Source organism: Takifugu rubripes, chromosome 2 (genome assembly GCF_901000725.2).
Source record: "Takifugu rubripes chromosome 2, fTakRub1.2, whole genome shotgun sequence".
Lineage (NCBI taxonomy): Eukaryota > Metazoa > Chordata > Actinopteri > Tetraodontiformes > Tetraodontidae > Takifugu > Takifugu rubripes.
Genome location: NC_042286.1, coordinates 5209551 through 5230611, shown reverse-complemented (window position 1 = coordinate 5230611; position 21061 = coordinate 5209551). Strand labels below are relative to the sequence as shown.

Here is a 21061-nt window from a genome sequence, read left to right as displayed (position 1 = left end):
ACCAGCTGATTTAATGCACCAACATTTTCAATAGATTCAAACTGAAATTTCTCTTTGAATTTGAACGATTTGATCACTTTTACACATCAGTCTCTTTACAGGATCAAAACTGATGTGGATCAGTTACAATATTCTCATTCTACATTTTAATTTATGGTTTAAAAAATGCAATTTCAAGTTATTTAAAATGAATAACCTTTTACAAAGTCAGCTCCAAAAGTGGCCAAGAAATTGTCTTTTTAAAGCTAAAACTGCTGAATCCAGTTTAAAAATGCAAACATTCTCACATCAGCATCTGCTGTTGATGCTCAGCTGTATTTGTCAAATATTTTCTTCAGTTCCATGAAGAAGAAAGTTGCTTTTAATCCAAGCTGTGTTTGTGTTGATTTTGTCTGCTCGTGCCTTCAGTGTGTTGAGAGCAGAGACATCATTTCCATAGAGAGGAGGCTTTGCATCATCAGCTGATCTGAGAAGGTTTATAGTGGTGTTAGTTCAACACTGCAGGACTCAGATCTGTCAGTCAACACAGCAGAAAGCACAAGCAGCATGACTCTCATCACCATCCTCATCTGGACGCTGACCTGCTGCTCTTTTACAGGTTTGTTCCCTCACAACCTCAAAGATGTCCTTGTGTCTTTTCTCTCCTCTCTTTCTGCTGATGAATGATGTGTTTTTGTCTGCAGGATGCAGCGGTCAGGTGACTGTGACTCAGCCTGCAGTGATCACATCTACTCCAGGATCCACTGTCGCTCTCACCTGTAAAACAAACCCTGCTGTTTTCAGCGGCTGTTATGATGGACAATCAAATAGTGATTGTATGTCCTGGTATCAACAGAAACCTGGACAGCCTCCACAGCTGCTAGTAAGAAATGTGAGAATAAATCATTCAGGAACAGCAGCTCGGTTTAGTGGCAGTGGCAGCAGCACCGACTTCACTTTGACCATCAGTGGAGTTCAGACTCAAGATGAAGCAGCTTATTACTGTCTGGGCTACTATAGTGATGGAACGTTCACACAGTGATTTAGAGCCGTACAAAAACCTCCCTCAGTGTGACTGAAGTGAAAACAGCAGCTGCAGCTGCAGACGATGAAGAGTCACCAGCAGAACTGGTTCAGTCAACACCAGAGTCACCAAGTACAAACCAGATTCATTTAAACACAAGTCAAGTCAGTTTAATACTTAAACCGTTAATGTATGAATAATATATTACAGTTTATAACAGACACAAGATTATTAGTAATAATCAACCATTAAATCAGTAATTACATTTCCTCAAGTGCTGCTTCTATGTGCAGATTTGATGAACTTTGCTTCATTTATTCTGAATATTTATGATATAAAACAAATAATGCAGAGAACATCTAATCAGCATCAACTCAAACTCGTTCCATATTAAATCTGTATCACTCTGGTTTTAGGCCACATCACAGTTTTCTTAACCACCAGTTTAATCATCATCAATATTATAACTATCCTGGATGAGAGAAGTTATTTTACCTCCATATTCATGAACCTCTCTCAGGCTTTTGACTCAGTAGATCACTCATTCATCCTTGAAATGTTCAACAACACTGGTTTTGTTTTTTGTACTCTTCACAATTTGTAAAAATATTATATTTTCAATTCATAACTGCTCATCTCATTTATACGCACATGATACAGTCTCATACTGTATCACAAGCTCCTCTGAAATAACCATAAAATCCTCCTCAAACAGCATTTATGCATCTTAAAAACTGCCCCAAACTTGCAATTATTATTATTTCCCTTGGTGGAGATTCAGATTGCAAGAATTAAACAACCTGTCCAGTGTCAGAACCTACGGTGGCTTTCAGCGGACAAAACTGATTTACTTTTTCCAGTCACGTCCAGCCAGGGCACCTGCAGGTCCCATCAGGAGGGATCTTCATCAACATTTAGGAAAAACAGTTCTGCTGCTAAGTGACCTAGAATGCTGTGGTGTTCATACACTATCAGAAGCATGTTTTTATGTTTTATTTGATTTCTGATGATGTATAATAGAAAATAGACACTGGACCTTTATTGAACAGTCTAGTTTTTAAAAGGTTTCTGTTTCTCATTGGGGTTTTTTTTTGCCTTATTTGCAACATGTATTATCTGTTTTTTCTTCTCACATTTTGTCGGTTTTTCCTTTAATTTGCATTTTTACAGTGAGAATTGTCTGATTTTTGTCTGTGGAGAAACTGGAGGCATTTCCCTGTTGCGTTTGTGTCTTCTGACTGGGGTTTTTCCAGCTGGTTTTGGACTGTGCTGCGGTCCAGTATTGAGCAGTGGAAACAGCCACATCGGTGTCTTGGTCCCTCAACCAAATGTCCTGTTTCCTGACCTGAGTCATACCTCTGCCCTCTGCCCTTGAGCACGCCACACCTGAAGCCACACCTCTGCCACCACGATGTTTCCTTCCCAGATGGAACCCAGTCTTTCACTGCTGCTGTGTTTGATGCCATCAGAACAGGGACACGGTGCCAGATGGTCTGCTGAATGTGTTCAGGGCCCTAAACACGCGTATAAGCCTGAAATAATGTAAATTATTCAGATTAAACCTGGATCTGAAGAGCTTTTGTCGAGATCACTGAATTACTGGGGAGTCTGGGGAGCTTCTGGGACAGTTTAAGTCATTCACAGAAACAATAACACCAAACTGCTGAAGAATCCACCTCCCATGTCAAGATAAACAGGCAGTGCAGTCTCAGTCTGGGAACACAAGAGGGAAGCATCTTTACGTGGTAGAAGCACCTCAACCCTCAGGAAGCCACAACAGTTCACAAGGAGACTGGAAATACAGGCGGAAACATTCAGGAAATGAGAGAGCAGGCAGATGTTCTGCAGAAGAATGCAGTGCAGACGTGAGGTTCTGGAGGAGCAGATCCATTAAGAGAAGAGAATCTGATTTTCATGGACCAAGAAAACCACAATACTAATTACTAATAATGCCACATTTATTTCTTATTATTAATACAGATGTAGATGTTCTTATACAGTTTGTGAGGTAAATAATTAAATATTCTGATGACATTTACAAGATTTCTGTCAGATATTTAACTGTTCAGGTTTTATATTTCATCAGATGAAAATATATTTAAGAATTTAATGGTACAATTTAATTGGAAATGGAGAAAAAAGCAAGAAAAATTAATAAAATGTAAAGTGTCTCCTCATGTGTGTCTGTGTTTCACTAGAACAGGTGAGTTTCTGTCTTCTGCAGAACATTTGCATGTTTTTCTGCATGGTTGCTCCTCAGAGTTTAAAGTTCTGATGTCACAGAGAGTCTGAACTCTTTTCACGCTCTCACACTGAAAACTTCAGCATCACCATGTTGTCAATAATTCTGACTGTCATCTTTCTGAGTCAGGGTGAGACTTTTCAACATTGTTTGATTTCATCCTCTTCTTCTTTCCAAGGAGGCTGAAATCATTTCATTTTTACATCATAACTGCTCCTCCAGGCTCTTTTCAGCTGCTCTTTTTAACATTTGTTGTTTGTCATTTCAGAATCTTCTGCCAACAACTTTCTGACTCAGGCTGATAAATTCAAGTCTGTTAGTGTTGGAGGGTCTGTGACCATCAGCGCCACAGGAAGCTCAAATATTGGCGGCTATCTCAGCTGGTACCTTCAGAAACCTGGACAGGCTCCTAAACTTCTGATATATTATGTATCAAATCTCTACACAGGAACGCCGTCTCGATTCAGTGGCAGCAGCTCTGGTTCTCAGTACACTCTAACCATCGCTGGTGTTCAGGCTGAAGATGCTGGGGATTATTACTGTCTGGGTGCACATGGTGATGGAACATTCACACAGTGATTTAGAGCCGTACAAAAACCTCCCTCAGTGTGACTGAAGTGAAAACAGCAGCTGCAGCTGCAGACGATGAAGAGTCACCAGCAGAACTGGTTCAGTCAACACCAGAGTCACCAAGTACAAACCAGATTCATTTAAACACAAGTCAAATCAGTTTAAAAGCTTTAAAATAACCATGAAAAATACACAAATACTCAGTTTAACCATTATACATTTTAAAATGTATAACTCACACAGGATTATTTGTAATAATCAACCATTAAATCAGTAATTACATTTACTCAAGTGCTGCTTCTATGTGCGGATTTGATGAACTTTGTTTAATTTATTCTAAATATTTATGATACGTACAAATAATACAGAGAACATAAAGGAATGAACTCATACCTCATGGCCATCAGCAGGAGGGTCCTCCTCCATGAGCCTGGTCCTGCTCAAGGTTTCTCCCTGTTAAAGGGTCGTTGCCACTGTTGCTTGTTGGGGGTCAGGCCCTGGGATTCTGTAAAGCACCTAGAAACAATTTTGATTGTAACAGACGCTATATTAAGATTGATTGATACCGGCCCTGAAACACAATCATGTTCATATTTATCGAAATAAATGAATTTACAACAAGCTGAAACCATCTCTTCTGCTTGATTTATTGTATTTTTACACTGATATTTCACCTCTTATTCAACTATGATTGTTGAGTTCTTCCCACTTTTCCCTTTCAAAAACAAATAAAACTAAAGACCAAACTGCAGTAAATGATGATGATCAGATTTTCTCATCAATAATCACAACAAACACAGAGATGTTGGCTGAAATGATTGAAATGTTTATTTTGTGACTTTAAATTCACATCTGAGGACAGAAAATCAGTGAGGTGAGTTAGAGAAATGTCCAGATGAAAGCAGAGTCACGCTCATGCAGGAATATGTGAGCAGAAAAGATGTGTTGCTCCATCAAGATGTTGAGGACAGAAGCAGCACGGTTTCCAGACAGGAAGTGTTGCTGAACCTCTAGACTGAGCAGCTGTGAGGGTCCAGGCTTTGAGTGACAGAGCTCTGTCCACTCAGACTGGCCTCACAGGTCACTGAGTCCACCTTCTTCCACTGGTCTGCAGGGAGGTTCAGGGTGCTGCTCCAGCTGAAGCGGCCGTCACTCCCCAGGACCTCCAGGCTGTGTGAGGCCGGTGTGGTGCTGCTGCTGCCCCCCACCTTCCAGCTCAGCTTCCACTGTGAGGGGGAGCCCCCGCTGGCCAGACACACCAGTGTGGCACTGCCCTGCTGCAGCTCCTCTGGGGAGGGGGGGAGGACGGTCAGGGTGGGACGCACCACACCCGCTGGAGGAGAGACCAGAAAGACGTGAAGGTTTGGACACCATCAAATCTGACTGAGCCGTTAGCTGGTGATGACTGAGGACATTTTGACATGTTTGGACAATGTTGGACAGCGTGACGATTTTCTTCTCTTTAACTTCTTTATATACAGTCGAGAGTTTAACGTGACACAGGTGAAACACTGGTGAGAACACACTTCACATATGTGGCATCTGTCTGTTTCACTTCCTTTTCACCACAGAGAAAATAAATGAAGCGTCCACGCAAAGAAAAGTTGCATTTACGGATAAAATCTAATAAAATCAGTTTTTACATTGTTAAACAGTCAGAATGTTGAAAATGACCAAACAATAATGAGATTAAACTACTAAAGGAAGGTTTTGAGCAATGAAAGTTGAGTCTAATTAACTACAAATGTTACATGTCCACAGAAAATTTAAAACAATTAACATAAAAATTGAGAAGCCAGTTATTTATTTTCAGTTTATAAAGAAACAATTTAATATAATCTTTAATTAATGATGATGTTTATAAAGTTGTGACTCAGATGGTATCAAATAATAACAATTAAAAAAAGACAAATGCAAAAGTCTCCTTTAAAATTGCTAAAAGTGTAAAAGTGAAAAAGATTTAAATAAAAATCTGTTACTTACAGTCAACGATGAGTTTGGTTCCTCCACCAAACGTCAACCACAGTGATACAAACTCATCAAGTGGTCGTACAAAAACCTCCTGCACTGTCAACAAGCAGCTACCCACTGAAAATTCACATCTTTTTCTCTCAAAAATGGATTATTACCAGCTGATTTAATGCACCAACATTTTCAATAGATTCAAACTGAAATTTCTCTTTGAATTTGAACGATTTGATCACTTTTACACATCAGTCTCTTTACATGATCAAAACTGATGTGGATCAGTTACAATATTCTCATTCTACATTTTAAATTATGCTTTAAAAAATGCAATTTCAAGTTATTTAAAATGAAAAACATTTTACAAAGTCAGCTCTAAAAGTTTCCAAGAAATATTCTTTTTAAAGCTAAAACTGCTGAATCCAGTTTAAAAATGCAAACATTCTCACATCAGCATCTGTTGTTGATGCTCAGCTGTATTTGTCAAATCTTTTCTTCAGTTGCATGAAGAAGAAAGTTGCTTTTAATCCAAGCTGTGTTTGTGTTGATTTTGTCTGCTCGTGCCTTCAGTGTGTTGAGAGCAGAGACCTCATTTCCATAGAGAGGAGGCTTTGCATCATCAGCTGATCTGAGAAGGTTTATAGTGGTGTTAGTTCAACACTGCAGGACTCAGATCTGTCAGTCAACACAGCAGAAAGCACAAGCAGCATGACTCTCATCACCATCCTCATCTGGACGCTGACCTGCTGCTCTTTTACAGGTTTGTTCCCTCACAACCTCAAAGATGTCCTTGTGTCTTTTCTCTCCTCTCTTTCTGCTGATAAATGATGTGTTTTTGTCTGCAGGATGCAGCGGTCAGGTGACTGTGACTCAGCCTGCAGTGATCACATCTACTCCAGGATCCACTGTCGCTCTCACCTGTAAAACAAACCCTGCTGTTTACAGCAGCTGTTATAATGGACAATCATATGGTGATTGTATGTCCTGGTATCAGCAGAAACCTGGACAGCCTCCACAGCTGCTAGTAAGAAATGTGAGAATAAATCATTCAGGAACAGCAGCTCGGTTTAGTGGCAGTGGCAGCAGCACCGACTTCACTTTGACCATCAGTGGAGTTCAGACTCAAGATGAAGCAGTTTATTACTGTCAGAGTTATCACAATATCCCAGTGTTTACACAGTGATTTAGAGTGGAACAAAAACCTCCCTCAGTCAGAGAACAGAGAGACTGAGATGTTCCAGTAGCTGCTGAAGAGGAAGGGACTCTGACACAGACCAGTGAACACACAACTGACAGAAACATCACTGACAACTACTTTAATCACACAAACTGGCTCAAACACTGATCAGATTATCAACTAAAGCTTGACACATTTATTTTCAACATGTAGCTCTTTTGATGATATGCCGTTAACCTCATAAAATCATCATTTACTTTAATAATTATGGATAATTCAATGTAAAGTCTCTTAGATGCAAATGCATGGAGAGAGCTGTGTGACTGAATGCCTCATGTGCTGTTTAATAAACTGGATCCTCTCCAGTTTGCCTACAGGGCACAAGGAGGTGTAGACGATGCAAGTCTGACTCTTAACCAGTTGTAAAACTGGTAAACTGGTTTTAAACAGAGGGCGCTCACAGGGTTGTTTCAGCCTCCAATTTGTTCCTGCCTATAGCAATGACATCACCTACAGGAGGGAGCTAATGAGTCTTTTTAACTATGCTGATGACACGGCCCTGGTGGCCCACCTGGACCGTCCACTGGTTGTGTTGCACAAAATATTGTTCAGGTCAAACACATAATCTTTGATTTTGTGGTTATAGATAAGGTACAGTGGGATAGAGTACGTTTAATAAATGTGGGAAAAGCACTGGAACTATTTACTGAAATGTTTCTAGAGGTAGCTGATAAACATGCTCCCATTAGGAAATTTACAGTTAGAAAATGTAAAGACAGAAGCCCGACAGGACACTGAACCCACAATGCAGACCACGACCAGAAAAGTCCTTTCCAAATGAAGGTTTATTTGGAACAAACACTTGCAGGTGCAGCCCAAACAAGAGCAGGCTGGACCAGGAAGAGAGGCTGAGCGTGGCAGGTGAGGCTGGAAGCAAGAACAAGAGGTGAGCAGAGAAACAATAAACCAAACAACTTGCTCAGATCAATAAGAACAAGCACAGGAGCCAGTGCACAATTACCACTCAGCATTTAAGCAACAAACTGGCAGAGCATGAGAGGACGAGCTGGAGATAAATACTGCTGCTCCTGATGAGCTGATGAGCAGCAGGGGAGAAACTCCAGAGGAGGGGTTGGAGAAATCTGCCTGCCACACCCAGCCTGCACAGATGAGGGAAACGAGCACAAAAACAAGGCAGGGGAACAAAGCAGCAACAAATCTGACCTCCACATCCTAACAGAAAAAGGAAAGCACCTTGGATTGATGAGGAACCGAAAGCCATCATGACTCATGGGGATAAAATCAACATTTTGGCTCTTAAATCTGAAACACGACTGATTGGAAGGAATACTGTTCTCTTAGAAACCAAGAGACAAAAGGGATCAGGAAAAGAAAAGAAGGTATTATCAAAATATATGTACTGAATCATGATGAAAAAAGTCTGGAAAACAAGAAATGACATAATGGGTCGAGCTGGAGAAAACACACCCTCTTTTCTTGAGTTAGATCGCATATTTAAGACAAAACCCCAAGAAATATTTTATTGGGGAAACTGAGAAACTTAAAAAACACATGAAAAACTCAGAATCAAACACAAATATTTCAAAACAATTAACCAAAGGCTACCTTGTGAAAAATAAAGATTGTGTATTTGATTTCCAATCAATTCAAGTGAATGAGGTAGAGAAACTTCTTACAAGTTTAAACAATGAAAACCCCTCAGAACGAGATAAACTGGAAACATTTGAGGATGGTCTCCAGCATTATTGTCTCACCTATAGGTCATATCTTAAATCTGAGCTTCCTATATGCCCTAAAGCGTGGAAAGCTGCTAAACTTATTCCTTTACTTAAAAACAGGAAGCAGCCGTTCAGAGGTGCTAATAGCCTTCCTATTAGCATCCTTCCTGTTCTGAGTAGACTGATGGGGCGAGTTGTGTTTAACCAAATCTCCCTCTATTTGTCAATTAATGAACTTAATGAATTTCAGCATGCTTACAAGAAGGGTCACTCCACCTGTGCAGCTTTAATGCAGATGACTGATCAGTGGTGGAGTGATCCTGACAGGAAAATGATAGTAGGTGCTGTGCTTCGTGATTTTAGTGCTGCTTTTGATTTGATTGATCACAAAATGCTCTGAATGAAATTAGAGGCATGCGACTCTAATATTTTGACTCTTAATTGGAGGAGGACCCAAGTATCTAAGAGATCCCGAATGCTTCTCTTTAATGGCAGTTTTTCTAATGTAAAGACAGTACGATGTGGTGTTCCCCAGGGGAGTTGCTTCGGTCCACTACTCTACTCTATTTTTACCACTGAGGTCATTTGCTTGGAGAGAAGCCAGCTTGGCTGTTTGAAGCTGTTTATATGTCATCAAGCAGTGTGGAGTTAAATGCTCTTCAAAATGAAATAGCACTTATTGCAGATTGGATAGCCATTAATAATTTAAGTTTAAATGTATCAAAGAACAAATGTGTTGTTTTTGGATCAAGTTTTACTCTCAGGCAAGATTTTAAATTGTGCATCTCCATAACTGGCAGCTGTGTTGACCAAGTCAATGAGGTTAAATTCCTTGGGGTTAACCTTCACAATAAATAATATGGCAAAAACATATAAGTAAAATTGTAGGAAAAATGGGAAGGAATATATCCATGATGAGAAGATGTTCCTCCTTTCTTACATCTAATACCACCTAGCAGGTTATTCAAGCTTTGGTGCTCTCTCATCTCCATTTCTGCTCGTCTATCTGGTCGAGTGCAGCTCATAAAGAGCTGCAGAAGCTGCAGTAGGTGCAGAGTGGAGCAGCGCGTCTTGCTCTCCGGTGTTCAAGGAGGAGAAACAGACCAAATGCATGCTGATCTCACCTGGCTTAAAGTGGAAGACTGATCAAAACAAAGTCTTCTAACTTTATTTAGCAATGTCTGTGTTTCAAAACAACTGACTTTCCTTCACTCAAGAATAACTTTTCCCCAGGTCAGAATATAAACTCGTTAATGAGAAATATTTAATAAAAGAAAGTCATCCTTGAAATGTTCAACAACACTGGTTTTGGTTTTTGTCCTCTTCACAATTTGTAAAAATATTATATTTTCAATTCATAACTGCTCATCTCATTTATACGCACATGATACAGTCTCATACTGTATCACAAGCTCCTCTGAAATAACCATAAAATCCTCCTCAAACAGCATTTATGCATCTTAAAAACTGCCCCAAACTTGCAATTATTATTATTTCCCTTGGTGGAGATTCATTATTGCAAGAATGAAACAACCTGTCCAGTGTCAGAACCTACGGTGGCTGTCAGCGGACAAAACTGATTTACTTTTTCCAGTCACGTCCAGCCAGGGCACCTGCAGGTCCCATCAGGAGGGATCTTCATCAACATTTAGGAAAAACAGTTTTACTGCTAAGTGACCTAGAATGCTGTGGTGTTCATACACTATCAGAAGCATGTTTTTATGTTTTATTTGATTTCTGATGATGTATAATAGAAAATAGACACTGGGCCTTTATTGAACAGCCTAGTTTTTAAAAGGTTTCTGTTTATCATTGTTTTTTGTTCCATTATTTGCAACATGTATTATCTGTTTTTTCTTCTCACATTTTGTCGATTTTTCCTTTAATTTGCATTTTCATAGTAAGAATCGTCTGATTTTTGTCTGTGGAGAAACTGGAGGCATTTCCCTGTTGCGTTTGTGTCTTCTGACTGGGGTTTTTCCAGCTGGTTTTGGACTGTGCTGCGGTCCAGTATTGAGCAGTGGAAACGGCCACATCGGTGTCTTGGTTCCTGCAACCAAATGTCCTGTTTCCTGACCTGAGTCACACCTCTGCCCTCTGCCCTTGAGCACGCCACACCTGAAGCCACACCTCTGCCACCACAATGTTTCCTTCCCAGATGGAACACAGTCTTTCACTGCTGCTGTGTTTGATGCCATCAGAACAGGAACACGGTGCCAGATGGTCTGCTGAATGTGTTCAGGGCCCTAAACACGCGTATAAGCCTGAAATAATGTAAATTATTCTGATTAAACCTGGATCTGAAGAGCTTTTGTCGTGATAACTGAATTACTGGGGAGTCTGGGGAGCTTCTGGGACAGTTTAAGTCATTCACAGAAACAATAACACCAAATTGCTGAAGAATCCACCTCCCATGTAAAGATAAACAGGCAGTGCAGTCTCAGTCTGGGAACACAAGAGGGAAGCATCTTTACGTGGTAGAAGCACCTCAAACCTTAGGCAGCCACAACAGCTCACAAGGAGACTGGAAATACAGGCGGAAACATTCAGGAAATGAGAGAGCAGGCAGATGTTCTGCAGAAGAATGCAGTGCAGACGTGAGGTTCTGGAGGAGCAGATCCATTAAGAGAAGAGAATCTGATTTTCATGGACCAAGAAAACCACAATACTAATTACTAATATTGACACATTTCTTTTTTATTATTAATACAGATGTAGATGTTCTTATACAGTTTGTGAGGTAAATAATTAAAGACTCTGATGTCATTTACAAGATTTCTGTCAGATATTTAACTGTTCAGGTTTTATATTTCATCAGATGAAAATATATTTAAGAATTTAATGGTACAATTTAATTGGAAATGGAGAAAAAAGCAAGAAAAATTAATAAAATGTACAGTGACTCCTCCTCATGCGTGTCTGTGTTTCACTAGAACAGGTGAGTTTCTGTCTTCTGCAGAACATTTGCATGTTTTTCTGCATGGTTGCTCCTCAGAGTTTAAAGTTCTGATGTCACAGAGAGTCTGAACTCTTTTCACGCTCTCACACTGAAAACTTCAGCATCACCATGTTGTCAATAATTCTGACTGTCATCTTTCTGAGTCAGGGTGAGACTTTTCAACATTGTTTGATTTAATCCTCTTCTTCTTTCCAAGGAGGCTGAACTCATTTCATTTTTACATCATATCTGCTCCTCCAGGCTCTTTTCAGCTGCTCTTTTTAACATTTGTTGTTTGTCATTTCAGAATCTTCTGGCAACAACTTTCTGACTCAGGCTGATAAATTCAAGTCTGTTAGTGTTGGAGGGTCTGTGAGCATCAGCGCCACAGGAAGCTCAGATATTGGCGATGATCTCAGCTGGTACCTTCAGAAACCTGGACAGGCTCCTAAACTTCTGATATATTCTGTATCAAGTCTCTACACAGGAACGCCGTCTCGATTCAGTGGCAGCAGCTCTGGTTCTCAGTACACTCTAACCATCGCTGGTGTTCAGGCTGAAGATGCTGGGGATTATTACTGTCTGGGTGCACATGGTGATGGAACATTCACACAGTGATTTAGAGCCGTACAAAAACCTCCCTCAGTGTGACTGAAGTGAAAACAGCAGCTGCAGCTGCAGACGATGAAGAGTCACCAGCAGAACTGGTTCAGTCAACACCAGAGTCACCAAGTACAAACCAGATTCATTTAAACACAAGTCAAATCAGTTTAAAAGCTTTAAAATAACCATGAAAAATACACAAATACTCAGTTTAACCATTAATAAATGAATGATTTATTACAAGTTACAGCTGGAAAAAAAAATTATTAGTAATAATTAACCATTAAATCAGTAATTACATTTCCTCAAGTGCTGCTTCTTTGTGCAGATTTGATGAACTTTGCTTCATTTTTTTTGAATATTTATGATATAAAACAAACAATGCAGAGAACATCTAAGCAGTATCAACTCAAACTCGTTCCATTTTAAATCCGTATCACTCTGGTTTTAGGCCACATCACAGTTTTCTCACCACCACCAGTTTGATGATCAATAATATTCTAACTATCCTGGATGAGAGAAGTTATTTTACCTCCATATTCATGAACCTCTCTCAGGATTTTGACTCAGTAGATCACTCAGTCATCCTTGAAATGTTCAACAACACTGGTTTCTCTCTCACCCATATTAAACTGGAACTGGAATGCAGACACAGACAAACCGGATGATTTAACGGTTTTATTTCCCACAAAACAGTAACAATAAGGTGAAGCTACTGCTGACTGGAACTAGAGACAGACGAAACATGGGCAAGTGAGGGAAAGCTGGCAAACAAAAGCTCATACTTCAAATGTTTTCACAGAAATGGAGCCAAGTGGGCCCTACAATGATCGGGGGATGACTGGAGAAAGGAGGCAGTCTTTAAAGGTGCAGATCTAATCCACCGATAAGAGCAGCAGGTGAGGAAGAAGGTGCTTCGGCCAAAAGTAGATCCCCCTGGGAACAGGGCAAGAACAGAAACAACACATGCAGGTCAACTACAACCAAATAAACTGAATCATGGTAACCCATCACTAGGGAGGTGCCTCAAGGTTCAATTTTAGGCCCTGTCCTCTTCACCGTTTCTATAAGATTTTCTTTTTATCGCAATCTCGCCTAAAAACAGCCATAAAATGTCTTCAAGCTTCCTTTAGCGTTCTACAGACAGCATTTTTTTCATCTTAAATCCACCCTGCATGCATAAAAACACTAAATAGATGTTTTTCTCAAGTGCTAGCAGAACATGCTCTCCTCACATTTCCACTGTGGTATGATAATTTCCATGGCTACCTCCACTTCCTGTCTTGAACCAGCAGATGCTCTTCACCATTCTGCCCTTAGATTTATCACTGGAGCCCCTCTTCCACACGTCACTGTCCTGTATCTGTCTCGGCAGGGTGGACCTCCCCAGCTCAAAGATGTGACTTCCACCTGGATTTATTCATTTATGCGGCCCTCACTGGCAAACCTCCAAACTACATCTCTCCATTAATTGTTCAGTCCACTAGCGCTTTTAGTGTCCACTGAATGAACTGGCTGCAACAGAAAATTCCCAAAATCCGAGCTGAGCAGGGGAGTTCTGCTGTCTCTGGTTATGCCCCCGTACATCAGGTAACTCTCAAGCTCAACTCAGGTGTTCACTTCAGTCACTGTGAATCATGACTCACTAATTTCCTGTCCTCTATCTGTGCTTGGTCTTTACTGCTCTTTCTGGTTCTGTATTTTATTGTGTACAAAAGCGTTTGCTTATTTTATCTGATTTTATTTGCAATGTTTGTTTTGTACTTTGTCAATGCTGGTCGGAACTGTAAATGAGGCTAACCTCAGTCCACTCACAAGTTACAATAAAGTTGATGAAGGAACGAATGAATGCAGCCTAAAAACACATTCATGTTCATATTAGTGGATATGATCAATATACAAGCTGAAATCATCTCTTCTGAGTGTCTTAATTGATATTTAAACTGTGATATGATTGTCTGAGTTTTTTCATTTTCACCTGATAAAAAAACAGAAAAACTAAAGACAACTGTGGAGTAAAGATGGTTGATGATCAGATTTTCTCATCAATAATCACAACAAACACAGAGATGTTGGCTGAAATGATTGAAATGTTTATTTTGTGACTTTAAATTCACATCTGAGGACAGAAAATGAGTGAGGTGAGTTAGAGAAATGTCCAGATGAAAGCAGAGTCACGCTCATGCAGGAATATGTGAGCAGAAAAGATGTGTCGCTCCATCAAGATGTTGAGGACAGAAGCAGCACGGTTTCCAGACAGGAAGTGTTGCTGAACCTCTAGACTGAGCAGCTGTGAGGGTCCAGGGTTTGAGTGACAGAGCTCTGTCCACTCAGACTGGCCTCACAGGTCACTGAGTCCACCTTCTTCCACTGGTCTGCAGGGAGGTTCAGGGTGCTGCTCCAGCTGAAGCGGCCGTCACTCCCCAGGACCTCCAGGCTGTGTGAGGCCGGTGTGGTGGTGCTGCTGCCCCCCACCTTCCAGCTCAGCTTCCACTGTGAGGGGGAGCCCCCGCTGGCCAGACACACCAGTGTGGCACTGCCCTGCTGCAGCTCCTCTGGGGAGGGGGGGAGGACGGTCAGGGTGGGACGCACCACACCCGCTGGAGGAGAGACCAGAAAGACGTGAAGGTTTGGACACCATCAAATCTGACTGAGCCGTTAGCTGGTGATGACTGAGGACATTTTGACATGTTTGGACAATGTGTGACGATTTTCTTCTCTTTAACTTCTTTATATACAGTCGAGAGTTTAACATGACACAGGTGAAACACTCGTGAGAACACGCTTCACATCTGTGGCATCTGTCTGTTTCACTTCCTTTTCACCACAGAGAAAATAAATGAAGCGTCCACGCAAAGAAAAGTTGCATTTACGGATAAAATCTAATAAAATCAGTTTTTACATTGTTAAACAGTCGGAATGTTGAAAATGACCAAATAATAATGAGATTAAACTACTCAAGGAAGGTTTTGAGCAATGAAAGTTGAGTCTAATTAACTACAAATGTTAGATGTTCACAGAGAATTTAAAACAATTAACATTAAAATTGAGAAGCCAGTTATTTATTTTCAGTTTATAAAGAAACAATTTAATATAATCTTTAATTAATGATGATGTTTATAAAGTTGTGACTCAGATGGTATCAAATAATAACAATTAAAACGAGACAAATGCAAAAGTCTCCTTTAAAATTGCTAAAAGTGTAAAAGTGAAAAAGATTTAAATAAAAATCTGTTACTTACAGTCAACGATGAGTTTGGTTCCTCCACCAAACGTCAACCACAGTGATACAAACTCATCAAGTGGTCGTACAAAAACCTCCTGCACTGTCAACAAGCAGCTACCCACTGAAAATTCACATCTTTTTCTCTCAAAAATGGATTATTACCAGCTGATTTAATGCACCAACATTTTCAATAGATTTAAACTGAAATTTCTCTTTGAATTTGAACGATTTGATCACTTTTACACATCAGTCTCTTTACATGATCAAAACTGATGTGGATCAGTTACAATATTCTCATTCTACATTTTAATTTATGGTTTAAAAAATGCAATTTCAAGTTATTTCAAATGAATAACATTTTACAAAGTCAGCTCCAACAGTGGCCAAGAAATTGTCTTTTTAAAGCTAAAACTGCTGAATCCAGTTTAAAAATGCAAATATTCTCACATCAGCATCTGCTGTTGATGCTCAGCTGTATTTGTCAAATCTTTTCTTCAGTTCCATGAAGAAGAAAGTTGCTTTTAATCCAAGCTGTGTTTGTGTTGATTTTGTCTGCTCGTGCCTTCAGTGTGTTGAGAGCAGAGACATCATTTCCATAGAGAGGAGGCTTTGCATCATCAGCTGATCTGAGAAGGTTTATAGTGGTGTTAGTTCAACACTGCAGGACTCAGATCTGTCAGTCAACACAGCAGAAAGCACAAGCAGCATGACTCTCATCACCATCCTCATCTGGACGCTGACCTGCTGCTCTTTTACAGGTTTGTTCCCTCACAACCTCAAAGATGTCCTTGTGTCTTTTCTCTCCTCTCTTTCTGCTGATAAATGATGTGTTTTTGTCTGCAGGATGCAGCGGTCAGGTGACTGTGACTCAGCCTGCAGTGATCACATCTACTCCAGGATCCACTGTCGCTCTCACCTGTAAAACAAACCCTGCTGTTTACAGCAACTGTTATAATGGACAATCATTTAGTGACTGTTTGGGCTGGTATCAACAGAAACCTGGACAGCCTCCACAGCTGCTAGTAAGACACATAATAAATTATTCAGGAACAGCAGCTCGGTTTAGTGGCAGTGGCAGCAGCACCGACTTCACTTTGACCATCAGTGGAGTTCAGACTCAAGATGAAGCAGTTTATTACTGTCAGAGTTATCACAATATCCCAGTGTTTACACAGTGATTTAGAGTGGAACAAAAACCTCCCTCAGTCAGAGAACAGAGACACTGAGATGTTCCAGCAGCTGCTGAAGAGGAAGAGACTCTGACACAGATCAGTGAACACACAACTGACAGAAACATCACTGACAACTACTTTAATCACACAAACTGGCTCAAACACTGATCTGATTATCAACTAAAGGTTGACACATTTATTTTCAACATGTAGCTCTTTTGATGATATGCCATTAACCTCATAAAATCAACATTTACTTTAATAATTATGGATAATTCAATGAAAAGTCTCTTAGATGCAAATGCATGGAGAGAGCTGTGTGACTGAATGCCTCATGTGCTGTGTGACTGAATGCCTCATGTGGTGTTTAATAAACTGGATCCTCTCCAGTTTGCCTACAGGGCACAAGGAGGTGTAGACGATGCAAGTCTGACTCTTAAACAGTTGTAAAACTGGTAAACTGGTTTTAAACAGAGGGCGATCACAGGGTTGTTTTAGGCTCCAATTTGTTCCTGCCTATAGCAATGACATCACCTACAGGAGGGAGCTAATGAGTCTTTTTAACTATGCTGATGACATGGCCCTGGTGGCCCACCTGGACCGTCCACTGGTTGTGTTGCACAAAATATTGTTCAGGTCAAACACATAATCTTTGATTTTGTGGTTATAGATAAGGTATAGTGGGATAGAGTACGTTTAATAAATGTGGGAAAAGCACTGGAACTATTTACTGAAATGTTTCTAGAGGTAGCTGATAAACATGCTCCCATTAGAAAATTTACAGTTAGAAAATGTAAAGACAGAAGCCCGACAGGACACTAAACCCACAATGCAGACCACGACCAGAAAAGTCCTTTCCAAATGAAGGTTTATTTAGAACAAACACTTGCAGGTGCAGCCCAGACGAGAGCAGGCTGGACCAGGAAGAGAGGCTGAGCGTGGCAGGTGAGGCTGGAAGCAAGAACAAGAGGTGAGCAGAGAAACAATAAACCAAACAACTTGCTCAGATCAATAAGAACAAGCACAGGAGCCAGTGCACAATTACCACTCAGCATTTAAGCAACAAACTGGCAGAGCATGAGAGGACGAGCTGGAGATAAATACTGCTGCTCCTGATGAGCTGATGAGCAGCAGGGGAGAAACTCCAGAGGAGGGGTTGGAGAAATCTGCCTGCCACACCCAGCCTGCACAGATGAGGGAAACGAGCACAAAAACAGGGCAGGGGAACAAAGCAGCAACAAATCTGACCTCCACATCCTAACAGAAAAAGGAAAGCACCTTGGATTGATGAGGAACCGAAAGCCATCATGACTCATGGGGATAAAATCAACATTTTGGCTCTTAAATCTGAAACACGACTGATTGGAAGGAATACTGTTCTCTTAGAAACCAAGAGACAAAAGGGATCAGGAAAAGAAAAGAAGGTATTATCAAAATATATGTACTGAATCATGATGAAAAAAGTCTGATGAACAAGAAATGACATAATGGGTCGAGCTGGAGAAAACACACCCTCTTTTCTTGAGTTAGATCGCACATTTAAGACAAAACCCCAAGAAATATTTTATTGGGGAAACTGAGAAACTTAAAAAACACATGAAAAACTCAGAATCAAACACAAATCTTTCAAAACAATTAATCAAAGGCTACCTTGTGAAAAATAAAGATTGTGTATTTGATTTCCAATCAATTCAAGTGAATGAGGCAGAGAAACTTCTTACAAGTTTAAACAATGAAAACCCCTCAGAACGAGATAAACTGGAAACATTTGAGGATGGTCTCCAGCATTATTGCCTCACCTATAGGTCATATCTTAAATCTGAGCTTCCTATAAGCCCTAAAGCGTGGAAAGCTGCTAAACTTATTCCTTTACCTAAAAACAGGAAGCAGCCGTTCAGAGGTGCTAATAGCCTTCCTATTAGCATCCTTCCTGTTCTGAGTAGACTGATGGGGCGAGTTGTGTTTAACCAAATCTCCCTCTATTTGTCAATTAATGAACTTAATGAATTTCAGCATGCTTACAAGAAGGGTCACTCCACCTGTGCAGCTTTAATGCAGATGACTGATCAGTGGTGGAGTGATCCTGACAGGAAAATGATAGTAGGTTCTGTGCTTCGTGATTTTAGTGCTGCTTTTAATTTGATTGATCAGAAAATGCTCTGAATGAAATTAGAGGCATGTGGCTCTCATATTTTGACTCTTAATTGGAGGAGGACCCAAGTATCTAAGAGATCCCGAATGCTTCTCTTTAATGGCAGTTTTTCTAATGTAAAGACAGTACGATGTGGTGTTCCCCAGGGGAGTTGCTTCGGTCCACTGCTCTACTCTATTTTTACCACTGAGGCCATTTGCTTGGAGAGAAGCCAGCTTGGCTGTTTGAAGATGATTCAGCTGTTTATATGTCATCAAGCAGTGTGGAGTTAAATGTTCTTCAAAATGAAATAGCACTTATTGCAGATTGGATAGCCATTAATAATTTAAGTTTAAATGTATCAAAGAACAAATGTGTTGTTTTTGGATCAAGTTTTACTCTCAGGCAAGATTTTAAATTGTGCATCTCCATAACTGGCAGCTGTGTTGACCAAGTCAATGAGGTTAAATTCCTTGGGGTTAACCTTCACAATAAATAATCATGGCAAAAACATATAAGTAAAATTGTAGGAAAAATGGGAAGGAATATATCCATGATGAGAAGATGTTCCTCCTTTCTTACATCTAATACCATCTAGCAGGTTATTCAAGCTTTGGTGCTCTCTCATTTCTGCTCGTCTATCTGGTCGAGTGCAGCTCATAAAGAGCTGCAGAAGCTGCAGTAGGTGCAGAGTGGAGCAGCGCGTCTTGCTCTCCGGTGTTCAAGGAGGAGAAACAGACCAAATGCATGCTGATCTCACCTGGCTTAAAGTGGAAGACTGATCAAAACAAAGTCTTTTAACTTTATTTAGCAATATCTGTGTTTCAAAACAACTGACTTTCCTTCACTCAAGAATGACTTTTTCCCATAAGAGACATGAAACAAGAGAGGTGAAGAGGGCCCAAGTTATGTTTCCAAGACCAAGAACTAACGCATGAAAAAAAGAGATTATTTTATCGAACCTTTTATAAAGTTTGTATATCTTATTGTGACTTATCACTTAAGCACCATGTACAGCAGCCAGTCGGACTCACGAACAACACATTACTCCTGCATTGACCTGCACTATTTCTTACTATTTATGTATATACTGTATATATGTCTTATTTTATTTATGTTATTCTAGTGTTGTCTTCATTATGTTGAATGTCGCAGCATCACACTAAGACAAATTCCTAGCTTGTGTAATACTGTGTATTACATGAACAATGGCAATAAATCTGCTTCTGATTCTGATTATTGGAGTTGTTGACATGTTGGAAATGTGATTGTTGGCAGGTGTGATGTTTGGCTGCGTGAGTGTGTGGAGAGGAAAATGGCCTGTGTGTTGATGCCTTTTGTTTGTCTTGTTTTCCTGGTTCTGTCACTAGGGGGCGTGGTGGGTTCACCTCGGCACCTCTCGCTGGTGACCGTCACACCTGCAGCTGGTTACCAATCAGCACCCTTCAAAAGCCGCTGCCTCCCGATCAGCGTCTGCTCGGTTTCATCGGCTTTGTGCTAAACGTGGGTCAACGGTGTCTTCCTGGTTCCGTCCCTTCAAGGAACTTTCCCCCTTTTCCTCACGTCTCTTCCTGGGTCACCACGCGCCCCTCATTGGGAGGAACGATCTGCACTTCACGCGCCTTTTCACCACGTGGTGCAGCTATCTGAGTGAATTAAAGTATTCTGTTAACACCGTCAGCTGTTTGGCTGCTTACGGGTCCTGCCTGAATCAAATTAGTGAATTTATTATCATTTATGTATTGATGTAAATATTATTGTAAATTGGATTTATATGATTTTTTTAAATGTGGACTCCAGGAAGAGAAGCTGTTGTAGAAGTAACAGCTAATGGGGATACAAAAGAATAAACAAATAAACCTTCAGCTTTTTGGCCAGATTATTAATGTGCACATGAAAAATGGCCAATCCGTGGTAAAATAAATAGAAGAACAGTTCAAGTAGATAGTTTAGGTCTGTATCTGTGTTCATGTTAATGACATTAATGCTGTGGAGTCATTAAATTCATTAAATCTCCATGTTTGTGTCTCTGAGAGCAGGTCAGAATATAAACTGATGAATGAGACACAATTAATGAAAGAAAGTAGAAATTTAAAGCAACAGTAGTAAAAAATTAACTTCATAAAAGGTTTTATTCAACTCTCAGTGGAAAAAGTGTGACTCCTCCTCATGCGTGTCTGTGTTTCACTAGAACAGGTGAGTTTCTGTCTTCTGCAGAACATTTGCATGTTTTTCTGCATGGTTGCTCCTCAGAGTTTAAAGTTCTGATGTCACAGAGAGTCTGAACTCTTTTCA

General features: G+C 40.3%; 2 gene segments (V, D, J or C); one reads left to right on the top strand and one right to left on the bottom strand.

Annotated features, from left to right (window-relative positions):
* The first annotated feature begins 187 nt into the window (after positions 1 to 187).
* Positions 188 to 3824, top strand: LOC115248836 (Ig kappa chain V-VI region NQ2-6.1-like). The segment is given in 3 exon segments: positions 188 to 206; positions 684 to 782; positions 3598 to 3824. Coding segments are annotated over 3 exon segments (345 nt in total).
* A 796-nt stretch (positions 3825 to 4620) lies between these two features.
* Positions 4621 to 6887, bottom strand: LOC105419171 (Ig lambda-3 chain C region-like). The segment is given in 3 exon segments: positions 4621 to 5148; positions 5799 to 5914; positions 6874 to 6887. Coding segments are annotated over 3 exon segments (453 nt in total).
* Positions 6888 to 21061: the final 14174 nt, after the last annotated feature.